This window comes from Archocentrus centrarchus, chromosome 3 (genome assembly GCF_007364275.1).
Source record: "Archocentrus centrarchus isolate MPI-CPG fArcCen1 chromosome 3, fArcCen1, whole genome shotgun sequence".
In the NCBI taxonomy this organism is placed as follows: Eukaryota; Metazoa; Chordata; class Actinopteri; order Cichliformes; family Cichlidae; genus Archocentrus; species Archocentrus centrarchus.
Window position 1 is genome coordinate 27,024,410 of NC_044348.1, and position 15,978 is coordinate 27,040,387.

The 15,978-nt window shown below is 39.5% G+C and overlaps 1 protein-coding gene across 2 annotated transcripts in view; it reads right to left on the reverse strand.

Moving 5' to 3' along the window:
• Positions 1 to 533: 533 nt before the first annotated feature.
• cd276 (CD276 molecule) overlaps positions 534 to 15,978 on the reverse strand; it is a 71,220-nt gene continuing 55,775 nt past the window's right edge. Inside the window, exons 7-8 of one of the 2 annotated variants that reach the window (XM_030723077.1) lie at positions 11,527 to 11,565; positions 534 to 1,410 (exon numbers count right to left, since the gene is read on the reverse strand). In XM_030723077.1, coding sequence (XP_030578937.1) covers positions 11,543 to 11,565 — 23 coding nt within the window. In that variant the 3' untranslated portion in view covers positions 534 to 1,410; positions 11,527 to 11,542. The remainder of the gene's footprint in view (positions 1,411 to 11,526; positions 11,566 to 15,978) is intronic. The other variant, XM_030723070.1, reaches the window with a different exon arrangement.

Below are 15,978 nucleotides of genomic sequence, written 5' to 3' on the forward strand. Positions count from 1 at the left end.
TGGTCAACAGTCTCAGCCAGCTTAAGCAAAGGACACTGTGCGTGTGCATGTTCCAGCGAATGCTCGTGAGTACGGGTAGGTGTGCTTGGAAGGATATTTCTGCAACACATATACAAGTCAGACTTGATACAAGGTAGCTATTTCACATATGACAGCAACAAACAATCACAGAGAAAATCCATTATTCAAAACAAGTAAAATGTTTGGGATGACTGAGCATCTGCAAACAGAGAGGGATTAGGCCTAAAATAGGACTGCGTCTAACAGTGAACAATTCAACATGTCAGTGGTGATCTGCATGTAAATGAAATATTTGTATTACTTTGACCATAATTCATGTTTTACTCATTATGTAGAATAGTGTAGTCGGCAGATATATCAACTAATAGAAAAGTGGAAGGACGAATTTGAACAGCATGGCTAATCCTGTGGGTGAAGAGAAGAAATGTCTGTAATAAACTCGACCTTGTTCTGCCTGAACGAACACAAAGTGGCCCTGGGAACTGGACCAATAATTACCAGTGACGAGCCAGTTTCACCTCATCTGTTTAATGTAAATAGGCATTGGGTTATCACACACAAATGGCTTTGGCATTCATACATGGACATACCTGTATGGCACAGGAACCTACTTAAGTACTTAAAAAAATGCAATGATACAACCTGCACGAGCCCTGGCCTGGGCGAGATAAAACTTTCAACACCAGCTGTAAAGGCTAGTTGTGTTAGTCTGACTTCATTAAAAACAATTTCTTACATACAAGGCTGTCAGGTCAGTGAGAAAATCAGGGTGTATCCCATGCACCATTTGCAGTTTGTTGGAGCTTAGCTGGCATTCAATTTCAATTCCCTCAACTTACTGAACATAGGAGAGCGCCAAACACTGACAGGTACAAGTTACTCCAGTGACAGACGCTAATTAGCAAGTGCAGGAGTAATGGGAGAACTGAGCTCTCTCTCTGGCCGAGAGACAGTGATGGCAACTGAGGCAGGGTCATCTCTTTAAGTGTCTCACTGCCTATTAGACAGGAGATCTGGCACATGCCCCATCACTACCCATACAGAGTGATCTCAGGGACAGAGAAAGGATCCTGTCACATCCTGTAGTTTTCAAATAGAGCTTCTCTTTTGCATAGAACACAACCCACTCAACTGCATTCACTCACTCGTGTGGCCCTCCATTGACAGAAAGGGAGGGCAGGCAATAGAAAATAATGGCACATGATGTGTTTATGTGTTTTGATGGAAACTCGAGGGAAAGTCTTAGAAAGGAGATGATGGACTCGTCTTCTGCTCAGCGAGGCTTTGACATTCTGTAGGGGATGCTGGAAATAGTCTCCAGGTTGATGGATAGGTGGAGTGGGATCACCCGCCAGACTCATGTCCTCCCCCCCCATCCGGCCCTGGCTCCTGAAAAAAGGCACAAGAAGAAAATCTGCCTGTTCAGTGTGGAAAAGGCAACTACCAGAGCAAAACACAGAACTCAGTAACTAAAGCAAATCGTGATGAGTCAGCCTCACACCAAGATTAATAGCAATTTTCAAACCACTATTAATCATTATTATTATTATTGTTATTAGTGTAGTAATATTTTAAAAGCTTCCATGAATTAAAACAGAAAAAGAAAAAAAGGAGTGAAAAGAACCCAAGTGGATTTGACATCATTAAATAAACAGCTACACCAGTATGAATTTGTGTTTCCAACACTGTTACAACCTACAAGTCTCTCTCAATCCTCCTCTCTGTGTCTTCCTGAACTTCCCCTTACTCGTAGCCCCTGTGGACCATCCCACTGCTAGCGCAGCGAAAGAAATTATTCTCCCTGCATCATTAAACCATATGAATTAACTTGGGTGGAATTTAATTATGTCACACATGACGCTCTTCTGCTTGAAACTTTTAAAAGCGGTATAGTTGCCTACACTCTTGCAGATATATTATTCAAGTTGGCTACATCTGCATGCAGCTGGACTCCTAAATAAATATACTCAAGACAGAGCTTTTCATTTCATTTCTGTTTCCTGCTGAGATATCAAACATATGTACCCTGAGAGTGTCTAATAATCTGCAGAAATTCTTGTGCGCTCTCTGTTCCACTAAGAGTTTAGCTATCTGTCTAAAACCGTCATGAATCTACTTTTGTTTCAGATGCACTGTAACTTGAAAAGCTTTGACTCTGTGTGCACTCAGTAAGCAGATGTATTCTGGTGTTTGAAGCCCTCACTGTACATTTCAACACAGGAAATACAAAAATAGTTCTGTTAGCAAGCTGCTCCAACCTCCTAATTGATGCTTATTATCATCCTTTTATTACATTTTACACATGACAGCTGGTGTGATGTGGATAAATCCTAAATGAAAGCCCTAAGGGCATTGCTAACAGCTTCAAAATGTCAGACCAAAAACTGATAGAGTTATAGAGACTGTCATTATGAATGATAGGAATCTTTGCAAATTGCAAAGCTTGCCACAAGAAGATCTGTTTTATTTGCTCCCTGTCAGAGGGTAATCTGACTTGCTAACGTATCCATCAACCAAATGAGCAACAGATTTTTAGCAGATAATTTTTCATCTGATTCGAATCTGCCCTTAGATTTTGGCGGTGTTTTTCAAAGTCATACTAGCGGTTCAGTCCAGAGCTTAGAGGCTAAATTAAAGACCCCTTCTTTCAATGGATAAACATCTACACCAGAGTAATGTAGAATCTTACAAAATAACAAGCTGTCCACTGGTAATCAAAAAGTAATATCCACTTTAAATGTTTAACGGGCAGCCTCTGTGTGAGAATCTTGAGAGGCCCTGGCAAGGCAAAACCACCCCTATACTCCAATACCTGTGATACAAGCTGATGGACAGATTCATTTACAACAGGGACAAGAAATTTCCTGGGACTGTAGGAGGATGTTCACATGAAAGATACAGTGGCACAGTAGATTCAACCTAATAATAGATTAAATCCACACTGTGCCCATGTCTTTCTGCATTTACAGTAAAATGTAAGCTATATATCATTTTACAGTTGGTAACTTCTCTCTAAAAGAATAACAAGTAACTTCAAGATAACAACAAGCAAAGTAACAACAATCAGAGTATCTATCAAAGAAGACCAGGCATGGTGCTGTGGAAGTAAATGACTGAGAATAACCTTGGAGAAAAATTTGGAATAATGAGGAAGCAGCTAAACCTTGGCGATGCTTAAAGATCATTACCAGATGATAAACACATCACGACAATTTCTCTGCACAAGAATGAATAATTATGTTGTATAGGTTCACCTTTAAGGATATATTTACATTTCAGTGCCTGAGAAGATATCTTAGAAGCCTGCAATGTAAAGTTGATGCCAGGGGTACGGCTGGACAAATTGTGTGGTGTGGAATATATTTAAACAGCGATTACTACCTTCAGTGTGGAACGACACAAAAAAGGCTATTATTATTAGGCTTGAATGTAACCATGAATGCAAATGCACTGCCTTTAAGTATGAGGAATGTGAACCCAAATAAGGTACTAAAAAAGTGTTTCATTGCCTCTCATTTTCTGCAGCACCTTTTTTTAAAAACAAGTGTTAGCATCAGTTACATAAACATCAGTTCAGGCAGAACACTTTAGTCAGATTTAACCATTTATTTAAGAGTGACTGTCCCTGAGATCACAACCCCCAGCAAAGACTAAAACTGATTAAAACTGTTTGAATGAAATAAATTCAATATGTACAAATTAGGAGGAGACTGGGGAGGTGGAGGTGATGAGTTGCAGTAGTGTAATTGGCCAATGTAGAGTGTTGAATGTGAGCATAGAGCAGTAGGAATAAATGAATGCTGCCTCAGTTATGGATGGGCTTATGACTTTGTTCCTGTCTGAACTACATAAAAGCACCATTTACATTCGAAATTTCTATTCTTAATTTAAAACTAAGTAATAGATACTTTCCCATTAAACAGCAAAAACAGCAAAAAAAAAAAAAAAAAAAAAAAAAAAAAGGCTTGTCAAAATTTGATGAAAGGGTCTGAACCACTCTCTGTGTGGTTAAGACAAATCTACAGCCTGAAGCTCAGTAGGTTAGCTTAGAGAGATTGGAAACAAGTAGAAAAAAACTGACCAGGCTTTATATGGAGGTAACAAAATCTGCCTACTAGCATCTCATAAGCTCATATTAACACCTTATGTTATCTTTTGTAAACCTGCACAAAATCCATATTTTAAATAGAAGTGAGCTCTAGAAGGACCGGGAAGAAAGCTGGCAGCTGGGTGCTGCTTCACACTTACAGATGCAAGAGGGGTATCAATCGTCTTCTGTAGCGCTTGTCAAGAAAACAATAAGCGATAAAGGATTACATACGTATCATATTCTCTGGAAACCAGGGCAGGACAGTTACTTAACTGGAAACTGTGTTAAAAAGAGTTGCAGGCACAGGACTGTGCTGGGATTGGGGAGGAAAAAAAATCTTGTGCAGTGATAATTCAATAGGTCAGAACATATAACAGTGATCACTGTGAATGATGGAGTAATGCAGCAGCTTTTGCTATAGGCCTTTCCACTTTATCCCAATAATAATAAGCCAGAGTGAGGTGCCTGACAGGTCATTCTGTTACCACACTGTTGTACCAAAGCAGCAGCATACATCACACTCTAAAAATCTTACACCTTTATCAGCTCTTTTTCCTATGGTCACAGTACCCCACCCTTAACTTATTTCCAAAAGCAAGTCTGCAGCCCCCCTGGTGTTAATTATAAGACTTTTCCCCCCAGAGACTGGGTAAGACGTGGAAGTGCATTAATCTTGATTCTTCACTTCAGTCTAAAGGATCATTTGAAGAGACTCCTGTGGTAACCCCCAAAGGTGAGGTGAATCAGTATCTGGAGAAAGGTACAAAGAGGGGAAAAGAAATCGCCCCAGTTTATTCTGCATGCACACTGGGACGCCGGCTACCTCAACAAACAAGTCGAGCATTACCCTATACCACTTGTATTCTCAGTATTTTAACTTGGAGGAGTATTCAGTGTCACACAGAATGACATGCCAAGAGTTTCCCACCTGTGTTGTGATTCGTTTGTTCCCTGATGCAGCATGAAGGTGAGTGTCACCTTACAAGCTGAATTTGAGGCAAGCTGAGTGACAGCTAAAGGGCTGTGACATGCTTACATCAAAAAGTTTAGATTCAGCCCCATTTCATTGCACTTTAGTCTATTACAGTTGAGCATAAAGGTCATTTCCAAATGTTTTCATAGCAGATATATATTTCACATTTCAGTGGGTTTTCGAATATCTTTTTGGCTCTTTTAATGACTTTTAATAATGTAGAATAATACTGCTTTGTGATGTGTAAAAATAGTTTGGTACCCATTTTATAGCAACAATCCATTGCTGCCTGATGCACAATTACTTATACCCCAATGCATCTCTGCACTGTGTTGCTGGCGGTGTCACACACTGTTAAATGGAAGGATGGGAATGACACGGGTAATCGGGTAATTGCTTAAAAAAAACAAGCAATAAAAATGGCTGTATGCGATAAACAGTGGTCTGAATACACAGGTCATTTTTGAGGATGATAGTAAAATGATTGCTTCTAACTGGCTGACAGTCATATGTGGGAGTAAAAGAATCAGTGCTTCCATTAGCAGAAAAGAAAAATCCAGAGCATTCTCACATCCATGTTAACAAGTGCATTTCAACAGCATCTTTTCTGTGCACTTGATTCTGAATAGCTTGCTCTTCGCGTTTGATCGCGGTCCTTATTAACTCATTAACCACTCTTTTGCATTTAAAAAAAAAAGCACTGAAGCAGTTAGCATGGCAGGATGTGCATGCTTAAGCTCCCTCTATCTAATCATGTTCTGCAGTTTCACAACAACATGTGCACACTTCTGAAAGCTATGCATGAAAGTCATCTCGCCATTCAGTGAGCAATATGTTTACCATATTCCCATCACAGTGGGGGGTTTGTTCAGTGTTTAGGTTTATGCCCACTCTAAATTCTCTGGTGTTGAGCATATTCACTTTGATAACCAGGAGCATCATAACAATGTGCTGGGATCCATTTAAAAATACCAGCTTTTATTTGTGACAAGAGTAATTTAGGTATAAAAAGTGGATTCCAGCCAATATTGCTTGCTATGAAGTGAACATTTTCAGTGTGAAAAGTTCTGACATCCTAGAGGGAAACTCAGACACCAAAGATGTTTAGACAAATATTCAATAACTCTTCTCTTAAAGTATGTTTGGTTGGAGAAACTGACAGCAAGTACCTTGAATGAGGAATATTAAGTGATGCTAATACGCTGGCGAGTACACACGAAGCAAAAGGAAAACATGTCAACACAGTGGAGCTCTCTATTGCCCACATCAAGAAGATAAAACATACAATTCATGTGCTCTAACTACATAGTTACATGTTCTGCTTAGTGTATATGCATGCAATATTTTAACAGCATTTTAGGTTAACATGTGGTCTATAGCTAGCATAATTCAGTTTTATTATTCAATCTGTCCTTAATTTAGTACACATAGGCTAATAAAATAACTCCAGAGGATCCAAACATCTGCAGACACAATAGTGTCTATTATGATTATCAGGGTAATACCTTTATTGTCATTGTTGCAGCTATTTGTGTGGCACTTTATCATCTATACATTGATGCCAAATCTCAGAATGAGTGTCCATTCATCCACAAATGCATCCACTTTGTGTTTGTGTGTTTTTCCTACATCAACACACTGCTGATGTTGTATGCAGTCTTTCATCTGCATTATGAGTAATCTATGGTAGTTAATTGAGCCCAGAGGCAGTTGGTTTCAATGAAGGCTCCTGTGCTTTTCTGGCAAAAACAGGAGAGAAGGAACTCTCTGGAGAAGGCAGCTCTCTGTCGAGTGGCAAACAGAGCAGAACTCCTGCCGTGTTCATTAGCTGTCATTGATCAGTGATTCAGTTGCTGTGCAACTCCTACCACAGCTCACATATTACATGTTTCATCTCATAAAAATTAATATAAAGGTAAGAAAGTGGAGCCAGCACAGCATTTTCCTTCTTGGTTTTTATTTTATTTTATTTTTTTACAGCACTATTTTGATTTGGATGGATGTTTGCCAAGGTTTTGCAACAGCATGCAGAGATTGTTACGCAGCACACTTGTCCATTCCACAGTTTTCTGATATCAATATGAGCTACTATATTCAGTTATTGGCTTCCCTCAGAGGCTATCATCGCTGCAACCTACTCCATCACAGGAGATGTAATGTAGAATGAGGCTGTGAGGTATAAAAATGCTGATAAATGGCTGAGACAAAAGCATAAATAATGCAGAGATCAGAGATACTGGAACACTGAGTCAAACTCTACTTCAAGACACCCTACACCTCCCTGGAGTGAGTCCAATGTAAGTGTCCTGTCTGACATCATCAGTGTCTGCTGGGCTTCACCTGCCACATACAACACAGAACTCAAGCACCCCCTCTCTGGCTCCCCTTGCCCTTTAGTACTCTTCGCTCGAAGAAAACACAACATCAGAGAACTCACATCCCATTTTCCAGTGTACACCTTGCTGCAGCTACCTTTTAAAATACACTTAGGCTAGTTTTCTCTTTTCAGATTTCACCACATCTCACCCCTTTTCATCTTTTTTCATATCTTTGAGAAAGAACTCCCTATATGCAGCACAGTATATACTTAAAAATCTATGACAAAGCCAAGCCTGAGCTACTGCAGCACAAAGGCATAACAATCAGATGTATTATTAGCATGACAGTGCAGAGTTTAAGTGAATATATAGGGGTGAATTAAATCAATATTTCACAACTCTACCAAAGGAGCTGCAAAAGGGCCATTATGTAGCACTAATTGCACCTATAGGGCCTATCTTTAAAAAATGTAATCTGCACTCTCATTGGAATTCATCAAAAGTCCGCAGGTAGATGACCGGGATCGTCCACGCTGCTCCTCATTTCACTGAATTTTCTTTATTCTCTTCATGTCTGCCTTTGAATATTCATTCTCATCTCATTTGCAGCTATCTCTGACTAGGCCAAGGTTCTGCACAGTACCAGTGCTCATTCCCCTTAACATGCACAAAGAATAAAAAGCCTTTAAATATCATTTCAAATTATGAACAGAGAGAGCAAGCAATGAAATGCAGATTTTCACCCGGGAAGCTGTAAGGTTTCTCTAGATAGTGTTATTTCTAGGATATTCTCTCTTTTATGTCAGATGAGTCCATTGTATGACGTGCTACATTAACTCCAACTTTCTAAGAACAATGCACGAATGTTCAACTTTTTCCTCAAAGTTTGGCTGGGAGCAGGATTATTCAGACACTGTGGTTATTCCACAGGCAAATACAAAGGGGGATTTTAAACTAAAATGATAATTTTGGGGGGGAAAAAATTACTGTATTCTATGGACAACAAGAGATTTTGGTCAGCATTTAATAACTTGGAGCTACTTTTGCTTGGTGGTGCTGGTGGTGGGGGTAAACTCTCTGTTTAACAGAAGACGGACATTGCTGAAGAAAAAGTACATTTCTGCATCTTTAATACATAATTTAAATTTTATTAACAGAATACAGCTACTGTAATTTTAAAGGACCAATAAGGTGCCATAATGATCAGTACATTATATTTACAGTGTTTACAATCTACAAAATATTGACTGTGCTGCAGATAGTAATCTTGTCTACAGTCTGTGTGTGTTGCTGCTAGAAATGAAACAATAAAAGTTTGAGCTGATAAATGTAAGTCACACTGAGCACATGTAAGGCAAAGGTTTATGAAAACAAAGTGCCCCCTGACTCAAAAAAGACTTAATTAAATCCAGAGCCTCGCTTTATTAAATAAAATATGCTACACTCTGCATAAATGCATTAATCGATAGCAAAACGGCCACACAAATATTAGAATAATTGATCCAAGATGATTCAGCAGTGGGGAGGTCTAGAGGTTTGCAGGATATTACCTTGCAATAACAGTCTTGATGAAAGCCAGTGGATACTACAGTAATGACAAATGTCCTCTCTTTGACTCCTCCTGGCCAGACTTTATTTTGGCTAGTTACAGGAAATTACTTTCTGCACCTTCCATCATCTTCTACTCACTCTGCATGCTGCTGCTTTATGGCAATGACCAATCAGGGCATAATAAAAACAAGTTGTAACTGTCCAGCCTTGTAATAAAAGTATTCACGTAACCAACACCAAACTGGTGGTTATTAAAGTAAGAGTTAGAGGCCCAGGGAAGGACATTGTAGTTTCATACTTTGCTAATGTGTGATAGTAAGTAAACAAGCCAACAAATGCCACTGGAACTGCTTGTCAGATGGTGGGATAGCTTAGAAAACACCCTGCCAACTATTTGTGGCACTTTTATGAGTACAACAGAGCACAATGTTGTGAATGTCATCTTGTGGAGATGGTTTGAAAATGATTATCCCCATATTTAAACTATATTGCAACCTGTCCCTATGACAGCTGGATTTTTACCCCATGCTCGAGTGTGGCTGTACTGAACAATTATATACACTTTCAATTTATGACAGGATTGTTCAGCTTTTCATACTGATCTCTTATTTCTACTATAACTGCTTGAGGTCCATAAATTGCAAGCAGAGCAGTACCATCTAGTTTTTCTTTGAATCTTGTGGAATAAATGTTCACCCTTACTCTACACACATATAGACCTGGATAACAATTAAATACATATAAATACCAAAAAAAGGATCAGAAAAGCTAAATAAAAAAAACTGCTTCATTATCTGACAAAAGACATACTCTTCATGCTCTTATCTCTGCAACACCTCAGTGACAAAATACTCCAGTATCTGTCAAATCAAAATTAATGGACTGCCTCTAAAATGTCTCCCAAAATATCAGCACCCAATATCAAAAAGATCTATGTCCAACCAAAGGGGAAAAGATATCCTTTCACTTAGAAAAGAAAGCTTTGAAAACAAAAATATCTCCTGTCCTCATAACAACTTGTGTCCTTTGTTGGTTACAGTGCTGCAGCTACCAAAAAATAGCTCTAAGGTTCTGGGCTTTCCTGGCCATGTGCTGGGTTCGGGGGGGCGGGGGGGGCTAATATAGCCTTACAGAGAACTCTCTAAGAAGTGCCTAGATGCCCAGCAATTCAAACACTGCAACACATTAAAGTACTGAGGAAAAAGATACACAGGAACAATGCCCTCATGATAATACCCAGATGACAAACAACTGCCAAAGTCCCAGAGGTAGAAGGAGAACATGAATCGATTCAGTCCAAAAGTATAAATATCCAGAGAAAATCTTTTAAGTTGGAAAATTGAGGGAGAATGGAGGCTAAAACAAGGAGGACTGCCCAGTCTACACCAGCCAGGATGTGCTTATGGGGGAGTCTATCCACACTGCAGCATAAAAGGAGGTAACATAGAATGAGAGATATTAGGAGTCTCTGGTCTTGCATTCCAGACAATATGCCTATCATACACACTGTGTGTTATCTGTTTACTAGTTGGGCCACTTTTTTGTGACTCTGTATAATGTGTCTGTACACATGAGGTTCCACTCATTATAGTCACAATATTCCCTTGACAGTTATGTAACAATTCTCCAAATGCTCTACAGGGAGAATCCACTTACTAATCTAGTTTACTAGTCTGTGCTTTTATGCTTACCAACTCTCTTGCCTTTTTCAGAGAGATATACAGTTCAGCTTAGACTGGCGAGGAACCAATCCCAGTCAAAAAGCAATACAATAATAGAGTAAGTCTGTAGCCATCTTCCCTGTCTTCATATAATGCTGAAAGTGCCACTGTCCATGGTGCTGAAAGCCACTTCTACACTTCCCTTAGGTCTTAGATTATGCATCATATAATAAATGCAGCACGGCAGCACAGTGGATAGCAGCCCGCGACCCTGAAAAGGATAAGCGGAAGAGAATGGATGGATAATAAATGTCTAATATATTTTAGCCTGAGGGATATTTCTTTTATGTAAACTTTTAGTAATTAATAGATATTTCTCTATTATTCAACACTATGAAAGTTTTCTTTAATGTAGCTACTCTTGGGAAAAAACTGTTAAGATGGTCTCTTGTAGCTACATTCAGGCTGAAGTCAACAGTTTAAACTCTTTATAAGGATCACTGAGTACGTGTTTCAGACAGCAACAAAAAGAAAAACATCCTGCATGACTCACACCTTAATTGTTTACCATTATTATGACTCTCACTGTGGCTTTAATCAGGCCATCTAAAAAAATCTATGTCTGCATGGCAGATAAAATTAAATAGATTTATCAATTCAGCCAGTGACCCTGTGATTCCTAAAATCAAAATGTCAAAGCTTCTCATATTCCTGACTGTCTGCTGAATTAATTCATCCTAGCTTCATTACAGCTGCACTTACCCATATCCTCCAGAGCATTGCTACTGAGTATACTATACAATTGTGATAAGGAGAAGAAAAAAAAAGAAGTGTGACAGCTGAGCAACACATAAAAATGCAGGTGTGCTTAAAGACATGTTCAGTACATACTCACATTAAAATCACACTCACCTTTATTCTCTTGACCTTAGCTTTTCAGTAGTATCAATGCTGAAGGTAAGAGAACAAAACAAAAATTAAGAGTTGGGCTCAAAATATGAAATCAACAAAAAATATGACAACTGTACAGTGGTCACTTTGGCAACTTCTATGTCCATTGTCTCGTGGACCAAAGCATTATCGTAGGCTTGGTAGTTGTTATCCTGTTAAACTCCCTTCTGTAGCACACCCTGCTCCATCTTTGTGCACCAACCTTGCCATGGCTAACAGTAAGCAGAGGGCACAGCGCTTTATTTAATTAGTCACAGCAGCTGAGTGCTCATGTGGAACCAAACAGGGGAGGCAGATTGGGGTAGTGAGATGGATAGGCACTCTCCCACTGGGTCTTGGCTATGCTGTCAGAAGAACGCAGATTACATGACAGAAGAGGGATTGGTAGAAGGTGGGTGGGTATGGCAGGGGGATGTAAATGGCACTTGTACAGGAGGATTCATCCCAGAAAAAAAAAAAGATTGTTGTCACTCTTAAAGTACGCTTATTCTCTCACAAAGAAACCTCGTACTTACATATACTGTTAGATTTGTCTAATATGCAAAAAGCAAGCTCTGGGACATTGGACCTGTTATTGTGATGCACAACAGTGAGTGGTTTGGCTGCTTTTATTAACTGTGACAACACTCATTATTCCAAATGATTTAAGAGCTGTTATTTTTTTCCTCTGTCTTCTGACAATGATCAGGTGGCCTTTTCCTGACAGACTAGGGGATAACCTCTAAGACATTGAAGAAGTTACTTGGTGTGCAACACATTCTTAATGAATTTCTTTCTAAACTCAAGGCAAGTTTTTTGCAACAACTAGCAATTCACTTTTGTAACTACAGATTTTTCAACCTACATATACAGTACTAAATATATAAAATAATAAGGAAGCACTCATGAAATACTGCAACCATTTGTATATAATTAGAAGATTCTACGTGATGTGAGAACTACATGATTCATGTGATGTGAGGTTTATAATCCCATTATTATCCAATCAGTGTTACTTGGCCTTTAACCCTGAAAAGGTGCTTCAGGGTTTACCCTTGCAGAAAACACAACTGTAAACATACGGATTACTGTATGTTGCTGAAACAGCAAAGAACATGAATGCAGCACTTGTATAATTGTGCGCAACTACTAAGCAGTGGTGTGCAGGGAGCTCTTTTAATTAGCGCTCTTGAAGACATCCAGTGACCCACATCTAATAATGAAGGCAACATGAATGTTCTATTTACATATCTTTACTCAGTAATGTGTGACCACAGAGCTCAGTGGTGGAGTTTCTGGTGCCAATGAAAAGGGAGGGCATGTCAAGCAGAGCTGCCTGAGGCTGCCTTCCAAGGCCCTCTCAATCTGAACTGTGGCAATGTGAAATGGTATGTTAGCGGCCTACAGGTCTGTCAAAGTGGGTTATGTTATAAGGAAACTGTGTGCAACTTTTAAATAAGCCTTCGACTGGTAATGCCATGTAGTCCAAGAAGCCAATTCCAATAGTTTTTTTGTTTTTGTTTTTTTATTTTCCTTTATCCCTGTATGTAGTACTAGATTGGGCTTAATAATTTAGGGCTTTATAAATTATAGTGTCACAATACACACTGGCAAAACCAGCGAGGTCTAGCAGATATTTTACTTCCTCATAAAACATTTGAAAATCTCATAAAATACTTCAAATATTTATTTTTGCTTACATCAATATTTTCTTGCAAGTAGTCTTCCACTGAGCCTTTTATTGGTGTCTTGCTAAGTTCACTGACACACTGACTGCAGCTCAATAGAACAGCATCAAACTATGTGGGTAAAAAACTCCACAGAGTTCCTGCAAAGTCAATCAAACGAGAACAACAGATTTTTAACCCCACCCCCTCAGTAATTTTTTTTCTATGGGGAGTTATCTAATTTTCTACATTGCAAATTAAATGGTGGAAAAACTGGTTGTACGGTTTAAAAACGACTTTCTATCACAAGCCAAACTGATGGGTGGTAGGTAACGTGTCATGGATTTGATCCTAGAGGCAATAAAAATATGCAATTTTAAAAACATAAAGAGACACTACCAAAAGGATTCTTTAAAAATTTTAATCATTCAGTAAAGATGCTATACTTTGGCTCCTATTTGAAAGATGGTGAGTATTATATTTCCCCATTCATTAAGGTGCTATAGTTTCATTGTTATGCTACTAAATAAACAAAATGGAAAGGGAATTACATAAAGCACAAAGGTGACTGATTATGATGCAGCTGTTCTTGTGTCTAGTCAGTTTCTCAAGAGTCACCATCTCATAGCTTCAGCTAGTTATTTTTTTCATATTATCACAACATTTAGGTGACAAGGTACTGGGCTTGAAACTTTAATATGAGTTTAGTAACTGTCATTACTCTTTCAGTGGTGGCCTTGGCATGAAGCTGTTAAGAGGAGAGTCAGTGGGGAAAGATGGTGGGGCTTCCCTCTTCCATGACCTTTAAAGGGCCTGCTATTCCCTAACTTTACACCTTCACAGGACCTTGCCTCAGTTAAGAAGGGCCAATAAAACCATTTTGCACATTCTGCTTCCTTTTAAGGGAGTGTGTCAAATTGTTATTTTCCAATTATTCTTTGTCTGTGAAAGAACTGGGTCACTGACTAGCACTCTCTTTCAGGGCCTTGTTGCTAAGGCCTGACTCCTTAGAGTCCAGGCTTCAGGGAGACAGGGGCTAGTGCAGAAGCCCACTTCTGACAGGAAGAGTTGCACTTGCATGACTGCAGCCCCCTCTAAATAGCACATCATGCTCAGATTACTGTACACTTTTCAGAGAGGAGGTAAGAGATGAAGACAGCAAGAACTGTATGCGCTGCACGTATCTGCATGTGAATGGTTATTAGTGTAAACCAGTGCTTCTGTGTGCTGTGGGTGTGTTCCCTTGCTCTTCACTGTGTGTTTGTGTGTGAAAGGGTTGCTGCTGGCTTTAGCACCTAGAAATACATCCAGAATTTGAGCTCCACTGTTTGTTAAACATTATTTGCCTCTGCTGTAAAGGCAACAAAGGGATCCTATCCCACTGCAAATGAATGAGTCCAGGTCTCTAGTTATCGCTGGTTATTGTTCCAATCAGGCTGGCTTTGAAAGGGGAGGCACGCTTTCCTTTGGACAGCTCATTAAGATAACACACAAACGTGGCTCCCCATCATCCTGGGTTTATTAAAGTGGGCCTCATTTCAGCGCCTTTGTCTCATGCAAGAACCTCTGCCTTTGTCAGCGCAATTGGAGCCAGATGGCAAAACAAAGCTGCCTGTCTGGATTGCTTAGAGAGCTATTTCTGAAGACAGAGCCATTAGCTTGACTTCAGAAGCTCACCACCCACAATGTCCACCTGGATCAACCAGGTGTGCAGACGATGATGAGAAGGAGTAAGAGCAAGGGTGGCCTCAAGTTCTGCTCTTGTCACTGCAGTGCATGCATGCATACTACAGTCTCCTGGCTCTGCTATCCTTTGCTCAGGCCCTTTAGCTAAAGCTGAGCTATTAAGTCTCGCTAGTTGTGGGATGGCTGACCCTGCTCCTGGCTGCACAGATCTCTCTGAAACATTCATGAGAGAGGCAGTAGAGAATAAAAGCCATTGTCCCTCTTCACTCAAATATTCTCCTTCACCTCTCAGCTTATTAAAATCACATGGTATTAACTTGGGTGTTCACAGAAAGGCTAAATAATTCAATCAGAATAAAGAAGGAGTCAAATGAATAACTCTAATGACATTAACGCTTGAGGGAGAACTGCTCAGGGCTGTGAGGGGTAGTTACTGAGGCTAGCCGGCCAGAAGAAACTTGCTCTGCTTGCTAATGGCAAAATTAATTCTGAACTCAGAAGGTCATATTCATACTAAGCAAAATATCACACCACTCTAATCAAGGGAAAAAAACAAAACCAAAGCCAACCATGGCAGTGTTTTTTTTTTCCGTTCACTAGCACTCTAGAAAAGCCAAATATAAATACTGAACAAATCTGCATCTCTAAAGCTTACTAATTAACACATGTAAACAAGTTTGAAGTTTCACAGCGTTTGCATTAGTATTTCTGATTTAGCAACTTCCTGAGGCCTTGACGTTACAGTGTCTTCAGGCAACCAGCGGAGACCAACTTCAACCGTGCTTTACATTTACTGCTAATGAGCAAATATTAACACAACATGCTAATATGCTAAACTAAGATGGTGAAGATCCTCAGCACAAGGAGAAAAGAAAAGTATATCTTCTTCTCGCACAACCATATCACAGCGGGTTCTAGAAATAGTAGAAAATGACTCCTGTGCCACTCTGGATGTTCACTGCTGTCAGTGCTGAGCTGTACATGCTCTGTACAGAAAACAGTCAGTGCAAAAACAGACACGGTTACACTGCAAATGTGCACAACCTTTATTGTCAAATTTTCAAATAAGCAAAATTATACA